The sequence below is a fragment of the Podarcis filfolensis genome, assembly GCF_964270895.1.
Source record: "Podarcis filfolensis genome assembly, chromosome: 3".
In the NCBI taxonomy this organism is placed as follows: Eukaryota; Metazoa; Chordata; class Lepidosauria; order Squamata; family Lacertidae; genus Podarcis; species Podarcis filfolensis.
Window position 1 is genome coordinate 37,883,701 of NC_139606.1, and position 15,521 is coordinate 37,899,221.

Sequence of the window (15,521 nt, forward strand, 5' to 3'; positions counted from 1 at the left end):
TGTGTTTGGGTACAATGTTGTGGCACACGTAGCACATCATTTGAGAAGGGTGCACATGAGTAAAGATAGCCATGGTTAACTACATGACTATTTCGAATACAGGAGAGCAGTGGCCAGGAAATGATTATACCCATGTGTTGGATGGAATTTTAAAGGGGGGAAGTGCTATTTTTAATTGTGTGCTCCATTCTCAATTAGTGCGCTACACGTCTGTTCTGTACTTTGAGCTCAAATATGAAATGTAGCATAATAATCTTACGTTTCCCTCTGTGCAGTTTCACATTTGGGAGCATGTACGTGCAGGCCCAAATGAGAGACGGTTCTAGATCTCAGACAGAAGCCAGAGTGCTAAAGTTCTTGAATGACTCAGATACATGCTATTTTCAGCAATGAGAATGTTCAGCTGGCTCCCTAACTTGAACTTAAAAGGCCGCTGCCAGCAAGGGAACAGTCATAGATCACTAAGAGGCAATGGTACCACCTCGCTCTTTCAGCCACAAAACTTGTCAGCTCCTAATGCTGGTATACTAATTCTACTAAAGCTACTATCGTTGCTGTGACCTTGGTATCATGCCTGCTATGTGCATGAGTGGAGCCCACAGTCAACAGCATTGTGTTCTGCTTTGTCGCACCAAGCACAGATTTCACGATAGGGTATGTTCCTCACTATCACTTCCAGAGCCTCAGATGTAAGTGCAGCATCAGTCAAACTGCAAATGGCTAAACTTTCTACACCTGTACAGTTCTAGCCCTTGGCACCAAGAGGACCTAACCACCTCAGCCTGGTTGTGGTGGTAAATGATGAGCTGTCAATTCTGACACCGCAGTGATGGAACGTTCCAACAGGGCTCAGAATGATCCATCATAGCAGGGCACGTAAAATATCCCATCTAACCTGATACAGGTTCTTCTGCTTTATTGCAAACAACTATTGCTGATGGCAACCTTCCTAGGAGTCAAGTTCATGAGGCCTCTTCTATGTAGCCAGACTGTATCTATCAGTTCCTATCTTCCCATTTTCCCTTCCGGGGGAAAGACTCCTGGGAGAAGATAGCTGTTTTCAAATAAGGGCAGATAAATGTTGGTCTGATTCAACCTCACTCATTTTGCAAATTAAGCAACAAAGTTCTAAATAGCATCATGCTATGCTATGTACATACCAGTTAGGAGTGAGTGAGGTTTGTGGGTTTATTGAGCTTGTGGAATTATTAGGCAATAGCATATGTTTCCTTGTGTGTCTTTTTCTCAGTTCCATCTCTCCTGTAAATACAGTCACAGAAGTGATTTCTTTGATGAAAGATATTATTCCATTCGTGTTCTAAAGTTACCACCTAAACCAATTCCACTTTCAGGCCATAGCAATTCAGAAACCTTAAACATTCATTCAGAAATCAGATCATCATGATTTGCATTTATACCATTTCATGCACAGGCATTAATAAGCCATAGAGAAGCCTTCCTCTCACTTTCTTTTTCCTTTGCTTGCCCTGTCTCTTTTTGATAAATCAAAGACTACTTCAGATTTAACTCTTCTGTTGCTGGCATGCATAATAAAGGCCACATCAAAGCTAAATCAGAATTATTGACAACATCCACCATTTAATCCAAAGTGGATACTTAAATGCTCATATAGCTCTAAATGATCTTTCTTCCAGATGGTGAATTAATGTAATTTTTGCAGGAAGTGAAGTTGCACAAATACGAGTATTTTGAATACTTACTGATTTAATGGTTCTGTTCCCCCCAGAGCACAGATGTTGCTTATCATTTTAGTGCCACTTGCTTTCCTGTTACCGAAAAACAAGCTATAGTATTAGGAAACCTTGAAGGAGGAGGAAGGAGGACTTGGGACCATGAATCATGATTCTCCTATAAAATAACATGTATAACTTTTTTTTTCTGTGCCAATCTCAGCCACCTAAGCTGATACTACAGTGATGATATATTCATTCATTGTATTGTATTTATGTTTTTGTTCTTCTAAAAACTATAATCTGCCTGACTAGCCAGAAATAAATTCCACCAATATTTTACCACCAATACTACTACTGCTAACAATAATATTGATGACATTAATTGAATAGAAATGTCATTAATTGATGAATTTAAAGATAAGTGTGTTTTATGGTGTCTTTAAATGTCATAATGTTTATATTTTCAGAGCGAATTATTTGTTGGATTGTCATGTTTCAAAATGAAATTGTTGTTTTTATTTGTTGTTGTAATGATGTATTGATTTGCATTTTTTATGTTCTGTTGTGAGCAGCTTTGAACATATTTATGTAGAAAGGGGAAACACAAATTTTAGTAATAGTAGTACTACATCTTATCACATTTCACATTGCATTTATAACCCTTGTTTATTATCTGATCCCCAAATGTGAGAAGTCTATTCTCTGGTTCAAGATGTCTATTAGTATGATGAGAAGACTATTCCTGTTAAACAGGCATGCTTTTGAATCTCTCCCACATTCTGGATACTTCATGAAATGTCTTCTCTTCTCTAAATATCTGAAAGTTTAGTGGGGAGTACATTGGTTCCCCTTTGTTTCCATAAGCTAGTGTGTTGAAAGCAAGAAAAAAGTTACAAAAGTGAAAGGGGATGAGTTAGTCTTTCAGTGTTGCAAAATTCCCATATGCATTTCATAATTTATGTCAAGTAATTCATACAACCTGCTACAGCTCTTTGGTTCTTCTTTGATGCTTCGCTGCTCTGGTTGCAATTTTAAAGAAGCCTCAAGGCTTTATTTTGCTGGCACATGCATTAATGTATTGCTGAAGTAATGGTACATTTATTTATTATATTGTTTTTTGCTTAATCCATAGGGTTTGAAAGGTGATCCCGGTGATCCTGGAATGGCTGGTATAAAGGGAGAAAAGGTATTCATTCGTGTGTGGATACGCAAATGACCAAATCCTGATGATTTGCCAGAATATCCAGACAAGGCTTGTTTAATGAAGAAAATGGTCAAAAATCACTTTAGAACAATCACTGTTCATAAATTTAATATGCATATAATTACACTGTTCTGGTTTTTGATGCAATTATTTCTGTATCACTAAGAGATTATTGAAAAACAAATAAACCTGTAATGGTTGCTCATTTGCTGTGCAGGATCCCTGGTAATACACACATTGTAGGAGAGCACAAACTGCAATTTGTATTTCTTTGGAAAAATGCAGCCCCTCCATTTCTCTCCTTGCTTCTACTCATCTTCCCTGCAAGCAAGCAAATGCGTTGCAATGACAAGTATTATGTGTGCTAAGCCAAGCGCATCTGCCTCACCTTTACATTACAGCATTTTATAAATAGTTTAATTATTTTGTAATTATCCCTCTTTAGGTATTGATCTGCCCTATTCATATTACTGAGCCCGTTCACCTCCAGCACCCAGGAGTTGGGAATGGGTCACACCTGATCGGATCTAGTATTCATTTGTGTTCTGCTGATTGGATCTTGTATCCGTTTGTGTTCTGCATAGTAATGTGACACATCTGCACCACTCTCAGTTGTTTGGTCCTTTGCTCTCAGTTTGTAAAACACCCCCCTCCTTTCTTCTCTCTCTATATCAATGAATGCTTTGGTCATCTGACAAAATGGGCTCTGGTCCACAAAAGCTTATGCCATCCATTTATCTTCCCTCCCTCCATAAGAGTGATGGACGCCAACAAGATGATCCCTTCCTCTCTACACACACATATTACATGGATCTCCCCCTGCTTCTTTTTGTTCTTTGGAGAATGTATTCCTCCCCCTCCAGGGGGAAATATGCCTGTTAAAATGCACCAGAGTGCTTTAAATGTACAATGTGTGATGTCTCCGGGGCATTCTGCTTTTGTTCACGCATTCCCTTTTTTGCCGCGGTAGCAACACATTTTGGTACATATTCTTCCCCGTCCTCCTGATCCTCCGATGAACCTCTCTCTGGTCCTCAGCTCTTCACGCTGCTCCACTGATGCTCTGAGCTGACTGAATGGCATCGGCAGGTGCATACCTTACCTGGCCTTTGCTCCGTCCCCCAGGCTGCCGCCGTGGCATTGACTGATTTAAACCAGGGCCAGGCGGGAGCCCTGCAGCCTTGGTGGCTAGCCCAGGAGACGAAGCAATGGCCATGCAACTATGGCATGGCTCTGGAGGCTGGGGAGCCTGTGCCGGGTCACAAAAGCTGCCCACTGATGTGACTGGTGAGTGGTCATTTTGGTACATATTCTTCCATTATATATAGAGAGAGAGACCTCTGACCAGACACTGTCTGATAAGCAAAACAAAATAGCTGGTGTCATGTAATGATTATGGAGTGTTGGAACTAATACGAAGCAGATCTAGTTCAAAACCTCACCCACTTGGGTGACCTTGGTCAGCAATCATCTTTTATCCTAACCTACCTAAAAGAAATGGGGGAGAACTATGTAAGTTGAAGGAGCAGCTGAAGCTGTAAGCTTTGAGTTTCTTTCCTTTCAAAGATGGAATCCTGTACTCATCTTTCAAGTGTGCGTGTGTTCCTGTTTTTTAAAGATCAATAAAATATTTTTTTTAGTGTAATTAAGTTGTTTTTTTAGAGTGAGAAGATCACTGACTTTTGGTTTTTGCCTAATTTTATAGGGAGATATGGGACCTCCAGGACCAGCTGCCCTTAGTGTAAGTACGCTAGACAAGAGGCAAGAAGAGATTGTTCTCATGCATGTCGATGTTTATTTTTTGGGTTGCCTAATGCTGCACTTGTCAGTATATTGTTAATAAGATAGTTAAATGAGCTGCTCACTTCTTTTTCTGAAATAAAATATGCACCCAGTGATTTGTAACATACTATTGCAATTATAGCATTTTCAATCCTGAAATAGTGTAAGGAAAAGCAGATATATTTAATTGTGCACACCGTGTTTTCCTACCCATTTAAGAGCATACTTTGCTTGTCTTCTGAATGTGTGAAACAAAGCCATGCAAGCATTTTTTAACTATTTCTGCCATTTCGTTCATCACCTTTCATATCTGGCAATGGCTTCAGTGGGACAACTGAAGGATTGTAGGTAGCAGTGAGGAATTTCTGGTTTTCTCTGTGTTTTGGAGTGAACCTAAACTTTTTGCTCACCCCAGACTCATTTATGGAACATAGATCTGTGGATTAAGCCACATAATCTATTAACCAATTACAAGGTGACCTGCAGACTTCCTCTTCCTTCCAACGACATTTTATAGGTGTTCAAAGCAGCTAATACCTCCTCTGCAGCCACACAGGGGGGAAATGTCTTTTAATACGCTCCTACAAAGTGGATGTATGTCGTAATGTGCAGTCCCTTCCTAGGGAACTGTACAAAGGAAAAGATTGCTGACTTGATGTACCTATGGAGGCAGTCGTCTTTCTTTTCATACAATGTGTTTGTAAGGCTATCGGGGACATGTATAGGAAAAGAAGGGTTGATAAGCTGTAGCACTTTCTCCCTAGTGGAAACTGATGCAAATAGCACCATATTTTCTTCCTATGGCAGCTGGGATTTGTAATCTTAGTCCCATGGGGAATAGGCACTTTGCCAGGAATCTGGAGCGTCTTGGACCCCCCCTCCCCCACTACCACATGTGAGTCACTGGGCCCTCAGGGTGTAAGGGAAGGGGGCGGCAGAGGTGTCAACGATGGGCATTCAAGCATTCTCTGCTCAGTTTGAACTTACTTGCAAGGACTCAATTAGGGATGCTCATTTCTGGTGCAACCTATTAGATTTCTCATGGCATCTCTAATTAAGCTGCAGTTTGTTCATCCACACCCATATCCAATTCAGAACTGCCCCGAAACATCTTTTTAGAACTCCAACTGCCCCTGTAGGATAGCATGTTGGAAATGAAGAGAGAGAGCTGTGTGACATCCATATACTAGCGTGGGGGTGATTATTACAACTACATTTAGAACATCCAGCAGGGGGGGAAATTATTCAATGTCACATTAGGGATGGAAGGATCTGTCAATTTCAGTTCTTCAGTTTCTCATTTTTCTATTTTTACATTCAGTTCTCCAGGTTTCTGCAGTTTCTGTATTTTAACACATTATTGTCTGCGGTTTTGACAAACGCACATGTTTTTGGCAAGCAATTTATCCTCGTAAATGCATTTTTGTATGCAATTTTCACAAATATATTCATTTTATACACGTTTTCTCCCAACATCCTTTTTTATGAACATTGGTTGGAGAACTGCATTGCAGAAATTCTGATAAGTGGGATTTTTGAAGGATGGCTGTGCTCCACCTTTTGTTTCAGAATGTGCAAGTTTGATAAATTAAGCTTTAAATGTGAATGTAATCAAACCTTAGTTCAACCTTCACTTATAATCACAGCCAGGAAACTTTCATATGGAGTTAGCCTAGTACTCTTCCTTTTTAATGCTTAAGAAGCAGCATGTTACCTATACAGGATTTAGTTTAACACCCCAGTCACACATGTGTTTCTACACATTCTGTCAGCATCACTATATTACCAACGTTTTTGCATAACTGGCATATAAATCACCTGGGATTTCTGGATCAAGCCTACTATATATTTAACAAAAATGTGGATTTAGACCTCTTAATTATTTGGGGGTGTCAAGGGAAAAAAATAAGTTGAATTCATTTCCAATAAAATGTATTTTGAATTGGGCTACCAGAGATGCTGAATAATAATTACCTTTTATAATACATTATTTATACAATATAGTATGTTTTAAAAGCATTAATTTAAAACTTGAATTTTTAACCTCATCATATGAGCTAGATTATTCCCCCAACATTAAAGAGGATTTAACATCACAGTTCTAGGCATGTCTACTTGGGCGTAAGCCCCATTAAATCCAATGGAATGGCAGCCTAATTTACTGAGGACCCACATAAGTAATCATTTTCACATCTAAGATACTTAATGTGTATCACTAGGCCCATCCAGTGACTGAACACCAGAGATGACAGCATTATCTTCATAGTTTTGTCAAGGTGCTGAATAAGGCGAAGGAAGTCAGAGACTTTTATCCGAAATGACACAGTTGGCTAAGCTCCCCTCTCCTTTCTGGCATCGAGAGCTTAAGCCTGTGCATGTCATGTCACAAGAGTGACAGGTGAAGGAAGGTGGTACAGTGATCTCTCTTGTAAAGTATATGAAAACTATTCCTCTTGACATTTGATCCGTAGCTTTTAGTTCCCCAGGAAAATGAGCGTCCGTCTCTACGTTCCTGTGGGCCTATCCCTTTGCAGAGTTATAAAATACTCATCCAGATGGCACCAAATGTTTACACAGAAGCCAAGGGTTAAGTCAGTCACAAGCAGAAGTACCTAAGATTTGCTTACTAAACAGATACTTGGAATGCTGGCTCCGTACTCCTTGGGGCCTTGTCAAATGAAGCATCAGATAACATGTTCAGCGCAAAGCAAACAGAATGAGGAAGCTGGTCACTCAGGCCTGGACACGTTCTGTGGTCACTTTCAGATACAAATTCAGCAAACAAGTGACATACAGAGTACACATTGTATAAAGCTCTAAAGCTGCAGATTATACTGTTGTAGACAATAATGACTACCATTTTGCAACCAAAATGATCATGGGGCTGGAACAATTCCCTATAAACATGGTTGCAACATTTGGGGCTTTTAACTTAGAAAAAAAGATGAGTAAACGGGGACATGATAGAAGTGTATAAGGATCTTTCTGCACATAGCATTTATACCAGTATAGTTGCTGTTTGATCCAATACAGTGGTACCTCAGGTTACATACGCTTCAGGTTACAGACTCCACTAACCCAGAAATGGTGCTTCAGGTTAAGAACTTTGCTTCAGGATGAGAACAGAAATCGTGCTCCGGTGGCACCGCAGCAGCAGGAGGTCCCATTAGCTAAAGTGGTGCTTCAGGTTAAGAAGGGACCTCCGGAAAAAATTAAGTTCTTAACCTGAGGTACCACTGTAATTTAAAGAATAGAGTTGCAGCTGATGGTCTGTAACTTTGGTCACATGCCTCCAATATTGGAGAATAAGAGCAGGGTTTTCCTTCCCTCACCCAGGGCAGGTTGTGCAGTACTGTGCTCTTGGATTTTTAGTCTTGTTTAATTTTATTTGCATGCAGTGGGAGTATCTTGTCAAGGTAAACCTGTCAAGAGAATCAGAATATGTTGCTGTCATTTTAGGCTATTTTATCTCCCTTGCGCAGTTATGCAGGAAAGCTTGAGTAATATATGGTTTTTTTGGCCCCTGAGGAAAATTATGTTTTTGAAAACAACAACCCTGCAGACTCTGCAATTGACACAAAAATGATATTATATTTTTCATTAGGATAATGATGTAAAATTATTCAGTTTCTTTCCATTCCTAATGTACTTCATTGCAATGTAGCAATGCAACCCCCCTTCAAGACTTTAAATGATATAATTAGGATGTTTGGCATAGTAAGCTCTTGTGTGTTAATAGTGCAATCTTTGAAACTGAAAGACCATGACCCCCCCATAGAATAAAATAGATTTAAGTACCACTACAAGCACAAAGAAAAAATGAGAATACTTAAAAGTTTAACTATTGATATCTTGCTGTTCTCTTATTTTCCTAAATGCATGGACTACTTCCTTCCTTGCATTTTCTTTCAATATCATCACAACCCAGCCACATTACCTATGAGAAAATGCAGATCTCTATTATTATTATTATTATTATTATTATTATTATTATTATTATTAACTATTCACATTTCATTCTAAGGCCCTAACAATTTAAAATGCAACATAAAAAAACAGTTTTAAAAACTTACAAAAAATGCAGTCACAAAAATAAGGTGGATTCTGAAAATTTACATCTCAGGTGTCAAAGGACTGAGCTGGTTCAATAGTTTGTGATTGTCCGACTGTGACCTGATCTACATATACAGGCAAATAAGGAAGCTCTTGACACACCCTTGAACACTAGGTTGTAGTCAACATTTGTTGAACTCAGAGTAGACCCATAGAAATCACTGAGGAAGCCTTAATTTTGATCCATGAATTTCAGTGGGTCTACTCTAACTTATTTAGGTACAACCCTTCATATTCACTCTGAAGCACTTAGTAGAACAATGAAAAGTAGAAAATCTGTTTGTTAGATTTGGTATAATATATTTTGTTTTCATTAGACAAAACACTTACAATGCATCCTGACTTTATCCAGTACTTTATTCCTCTGAACATGTTATACATACATTATCACATTATAAAGATGTCATTTAATTTTAGCTTGCATCTGTGTAATAACTAATAGTAGCAATTTTGGCCACAGTGGTTCAGAAAAGTCTTCATGACCTCAGCTTATTAACATTTCACATAAATGCAACAAAAGAAATACCTTGTGATTAATTAATAAGGTATGAAGAATATTCTTGGGTCTTTTGAGTCTGGCAGGAAGAATGGTTGTTTTTTTTAAAGGGGCAAGAGGGAACTCCTTGAAGTGATTAAATTTTATATAAAATGATTCACAGTATTAATTTAATCAAGCAATACCTTCCCTTTGAGGCATGTAATCTAGCAGTTTTAGTATCTCCCATATTCTTTTCAATTTTTATCACCTTCACCACTGAACATAATTTTCTTTATTCCTGTTCTAGAACATGGGAATAAATTCTAAAATTCAGAGAACAATAGCTGAGTTTAAATCAAGTCCCATGAAAATCAGTGGGGCGAGCTAGCCATGATTACTTTCTCATCCCATTGCAAAGGGATTTTATAAAACTATTGTATGAGTTTTAGGTGGAGACCCAAAGACATAGATTCAAGTTGCATGTCATAGTAAACCATAGTTAATGGCTTACCTTGAATGTGCTCCCATGTCCACCACTAGCTTCGGAAGGAATGAACTTGCAACCCCTGGTTTAGTGTTATGTCTGCACCAGGGTTTGTGGTTTGTTCCACTCCAAGATACCATGATTTATAGCCAAGGTTTTGTTCTTGGGCTTACCGGTAATGTTTTGTTGGAATGAAACAAACTATGATTCTTGATTCAGATGTGGCCCCAGGGATTCCTGATGCTTGGTGTCCAAACTCACTTATCAATCTCAACTCTCACTTCACTCTTTGGCTAAAAACACTGGCAGATGGGAACAGACAGGCTAGGTTATTTCAGATAAATCACTTAGAAGAGTACCTGCACATTTTGCTTCATAACTTCCTACAAGGGCTAGAGATTTTTATTTTTAGTTGAATCAGAGTCTGGGGTCCCTGCTGAGGGTACTGATTAAGGCTTCTGTGGGTGCCATAAAAAACAAAGCTTACACGGTTCCCATTTGAGTAAACATTATGAATTTAGGCTTTGCATGGACATAGGGTTTTTTCAGACAGTAAACTGAACAGGCATAGTGAGTGGGGCTTTCTGTTGTTCCTACTCCTCATGTCCATTCAGTGTATTCACACACTAAATGTCTGAAAATGCCAAGAGAGACAACTAAAAGTCATTTTGCCACTTGAATTCTGGGAAAAGATTGTTCTGAGCGGGCTTATGCGGAAGTTCCTAGGAGTACAAAGGAACTCTCTCTCGGGATCTGATGTGAAGTTGGCTATTTTACTGCCTCCTGTAACAGCTTCTGCTTGCCTCCATTATTCACTGCTTGCATATTTGAACACACTACAAATATCTAGTGCTAAGTTATTCAAAGGAAACAAAATCTGTTATCTCTGCCCTTTGACTTCTCACCATTTGGGAAAGAGGAGAGTGTATAATAATAATGTCACTGTCTAGAAAACAAATTAAAAAAATTCCTTCCAGTAGCACCTTAGAGACCAACTAAGTTTGTTATTGGTATGAGCTTTCGTGTGCATGCACACTTCTTCAGATACCTGCTACTGGAAGGATTTTTAAAATTTTGTTTTGACTACAGAAGACCAACACGGCTACCTACCTATCTAGAAAACAGTGTGTGAAGCGGTCACATGTTGAGGCTGCCATTTATTAGTAAAATAAGTCCATCATCATCCTTTACAACATTTGCAGTATTCCCTAGTGTATTGTCTTTCTAGATCGCATAAGTGATGCTGTATCAATTTTGACCCAGCAACAATTTTGACCCAGCAGGCCTTTCCATTGCACATGCAGCTTTCTACGTACCTTTTCACACATTTAACATTTTGCAGCTCTACCCATAAGTAGATATGACCAATATATGGATATTGGGCAGGGAGAGGTGGTTGATTAAACGTTAGTGAAGTCTTTCTCACTAACATTTTGAATTCCATAGTACGACTAAGTAATATTAGTGAGAAACGTTCTAAACTATTTGTATTTACAGGGTGTGCCAGGAATAGAAGGTCCTCAGGGGCCACCTGGGAAAGAAGGCCAGAGGGTGAGTAGATTCATGAACAACTGGTTTATGCTTGCTTACCTCAACAGGCTGTTGCTGAGCAGGAACTAAGATGCTTGTGTTGCAACAGCTGAATGAGAAGCCATATTTTGCTTTGTTGAACATTGTAATGGCATCTGCAGAAATCTGTTAGGGTCAATCTGGCTTTATTTTCTGATATTTTCTGTGAGGTACTGCCCTGAACCTTTCAAGCAGCATAGTATGGCACCTCCTCCTGGTGAGATGTTGCTTAAACGCTGACACTCTTTTCCCCATGCTTAAAAAAAAATCCCTTCACTTTGCATGATGTTTGCCACCAAGTCCTTCCTTGTTGAAAGAGCTTTCTGGTAACTGCCATTCCATCTCCCCTTTTCTAAAATAAAACCTTTTTGGGTTTCAGGAAACGGAAGGAGCTTGATACGGAGAGGCCCATCTAAGTCAAGCATGGGTACTTATAACTTGGGTACCTCCACTCCAAATAATTGTTGACAGGGTTCCATTTTGAATTCCCATGGGCAAGTCAGGAGCTCTTTTTATACATTCAGTCCATGGCAAAAAAGATATATATGTGTGGGGTAGCAGGGGGAGGGTAGAACATCTTGACAGCAGGCTTTAATAAATGTTTGTAGAATGAGTTTGGAGCCTGCTGCTTCATACATATTCATTTTTCACAGAATTAGCCCCTGACAGGGACTCAGATCACAACCTTATTCGTTCTCTCAAGGAAACCTAGTGAACTGTTGTATGGAAGGGGTCAGGGACTCTCTACCAGTGAATTGACACTGACCTCTCTGAAGTGCAATTTCCAGGCTTCTCTGGGGGGGAACTATAATAGCAACACTGGTATAAGAGTCATATAAGTTTATGGTGCAGATATGCTCAAACCATGTGGGACATTCTGTGCCAGCTGTTCTTAATACATTCAGAGGCATATCATACACACATAACCATATGGTGCACATGTAAGCTAAGAATTCTGTTTAGCAACTATCTGCGGGTCTGGTTATTATGTGTAATATGGAGAAGTTTGAAGAAAGATGAGGTAGCATTTGCAGGTGAACACAACAAGATAACCTGTGATGAAAAGAAGCCATCAATAAATTAAACAGGGTTTTACAAAATGCAAAATCTAAATATAAGCTAAACAAATGTCACTTTCCAAAAAAAAATTCCTGCTCAGATGTCAGGGTCAAGGAAGAGTCTCTCCTAATTAATAATTTTCTGGTTATGATTGGAATAATTTTCTCTGTCCCATCTGGTCTGGTCTAAATGTGTAGAACTAAAAGTCTGTGGGAGTAAAGTGTACATTTTCTTAGAGAACCTTTTGGCCTCCTCACACTTTTGACACATTTATCTTAAAATAAAATACAAAATAAAGAAATGTGGGTGATTAAACCTCAGTGATTTGCAAACAAAATTACGGTTAGAAGAATAATAAATCATTTAATGTTTCATATAAAGATCAAGAGGCTTTCTGCTAGTAAGAACTTCTTCAACAGTAAATGAAATGATATCATTAAATATAAAAAGAACTGAAATAGTAGAGAATGAGAAAACAAGCGGCGTGTGACAAATATTCATGTTGGGCAGCTTAGCAAAGGTAACCCCTACCTGTTTATATAGCTGCCTTCCCCTACTTGGTGCCCTCCAGTTGGTGGACTAAACTGCCGTTATCCTGGACCATTGGCCATGCTGACTAGGTCTGATGGGAGATGTAGTCCAAAAGAAGGACTTCAGGTTGGGGAGGGCTGCTCTACATTTTTGTGTGTTTCAGAACTATTGAGCTCTGAGTATACAGAAACAGGTTTATTTAGTCTCTTCTTAGAGCACTAGGAGACATGGGAGGTATCTTCAAGCAAGGTACTTCCATGTGCTCTCTGTGGGTGCATGAAAGGAATGTAAAATGCAGGTGCTTGAACATTTGAATTAGCTCTTGGAAGTACCACTGAGAACCAGACACTAACATTAGTCACCCAAATACGGACTTTCAAAGCCTGCATTTGATACTAATGCATGTGAATCTGTCCTTGATCTACAACAGTTGCTTGTATTAAATTAGGGTGTTGATCCACATGTTCCTTAATTCCTACTGTTATGTTACATTTATGGCATTCATTCGATTCCAGATTCCATAGCTGGCCCTAGCAAAAATTATAGGAAGAGTATCAGTACATTGCCTCAGAAATATATAAATAGCTTGTTCTTAAATAACCCATTCAAATGTTCAATCACTGATGTACAGGACTTGTCAACTGATGGTACTACATAGCATTTTGTGTGGGATCCAGGCTGCTATTTCTTTTTCCCATTTGTGTCTCCATTAATGAGCACTGACATTTCGTAAAACGTTTCATTAACCAAAGCCATACCTCATTATTATTTGGGATGTGGAAGAGGAGAGTTAAAGAAAATTGTTCAATGTAAATTCCCTACCAGATTATTAAGAACTTTTTGGTTTCCTTGGTATAATGCTGATGGGTGATGATTCTGATTTAAATAATAATAATTTTAAAAAACAGTCAGTGAAGGAAGCTTATAATTGCATACCTCTTTTCAATTTTCTCAGTTATCTATTGATTAAAGATTGTTAGGTGCATTGATCATTACCCTGAGAGTTGTAAAATGTCTTAAAAGATGCTAAAATGAGAGGTCAAAGTTTAGCTCTATATTAGGTAACAGGGACCTTAAATCTGGTCACATAGTTTATGCCTGTCAATCACAGGCAAAACCTCCCTTCCCCCAAACCAAATTAGCTGGCCTTGCACTAGGAAAGAGTGCTTGCTATAAAACTAGGAGTTCTTCATTTATAGAACAAGATGGAGAGCAGTCATTTGCTTTGTGGTAGCTTTGAAGATGTGCCTTGAAGAAATATGCTGTAATGACTCCACAAGGCATGTTGTGAAGCTGCAAATGATCCATTTGAGGCCTCTGCTACAAGAAACATGCTTGTAAAACCCTCACCCACTAGAAATCATATACATGGAAAAAGAAAAATGCCAGAAAAGAGAAAGCCTTTCAGATTTTAGCTAAGAGCACTGCATATATTCTCTTCCACCATTGACTAGATTTTTTCGTTATTATATTTCCTTTATTCTGTAGCATTTAGGTGCTACAGATGCTTTTGATATAATACATTTATTCTGGTGCATGCAGACGTTACCATAGAAACAAAAGTTACAAAATGCAGAATTTAAGCATTACTGGTTTTGAAGATTGCTACAGATTGAGTAATTTAGAAGTGTTGCCTCCTAGGACTTGTGTCCAGTCCGGTGCTGCCATTATGCAAGTGGAACAGGCTTCCACTTGTGTTACAGGACTCCCTTCCTTTCCTGCCCCCTGTAGTTACCACCCGCTTTATCCTCTGGAATAGTACTAGGTGTTGTGGATTCTCTATTCACTTCTATTACTCTCCTTAGGCTCTTTCTCCTGAGCTGAGTGGCAAGCTAAGGACTCATTAGCACCTGCTACGACAAATACTAAGAGATTTTTCTAGAGTTCGCTCCTTGGGCCACCTCATTTGTACATGGGCCAAGACACAGAAAATGGGAGTATATGGGAAAACCCTGCCCAAATCACAGTTCATTGGAGGAAGAGAGGGGCTAGAGACACCCTTAGCCTACATTTTAGAAGCAAAGTAGATGAGAGAGTCCTGACTAGGTCTCCTGGAACTTCTCTTTTTCTTCACATCACTGTGCTGAGATAGGTGATGAATTAGATAAGGACCATGGCATGGGGAATAGGGTTAATCCTTTCCCACTGTACCATTTTTCTTATGCCCCCTGAAGTACTTGTGTGGAAAGTGGTCTGGAGGGAAACAGTTAAAATTTCTCCCCAGCACCATGGTCCTGCCTGACCCAGTTTGGAGGGCACATGGTTCTTTTGACAAAAAAAGAAATGAAAAAGGTAAGCATCAGGCTCTCCAGTCAAGGATTTCCCACATGTTTTCTGTTTTGTTCTTTAGCTTGTGTCACAGGGCAAAGCAAGTCTTGCCAGACATTTCATGCTTGCCCAAATCAAAATATAGCCTTGGTTAAGAATGACCAAAAATTGTGAGGGGGAACGAGAAGGTTGCCCATTGCACTCTATTCAGAGCATCTACATTAAGATACAAATTAACTCAGAAAGCACAAAAAAGGCAAAATGGAGCAAATATTTTTTGTATTAACAAGTTAATGCATACATACGTGCTCCTCTTCCTGCCATGCCATTCATTAATAT

The 15,521-nt window shown here is 39.1% G+C and overlaps 1 protein-coding gene across 8 annotated transcripts in view; it reads left to right on the plus strand.

Annotated features, from left to right (window-relative positions):
* COL19A1 (collagen type XIX alpha 1 chain) overlaps positions 1–15,521 on the plus strand; it is a 186,063-nt gene that overhangs the window by 94,816 nt on the left and 75,726 nt on the right. For all 8 annotated transcript variants that reach the window (XM_083607147.1, XM_083607148.1, XM_083607143.1 and 5 more), the window contains 3 exons: positions 2,827–2,880; positions 4,604–4,639; positions 11,253–11,306. In XM_083607147.1, the coding sequence (XP_083463273.1) occupies positions 2,827–2,880; positions 4,604–4,639; positions 11,253–11,306 (144 nt within the window). The remainder of the gene's footprint in view (positions 1–2,826; positions 2,881–4,603; positions 4,640–11,252; positions 11,307–15,521) is intronic.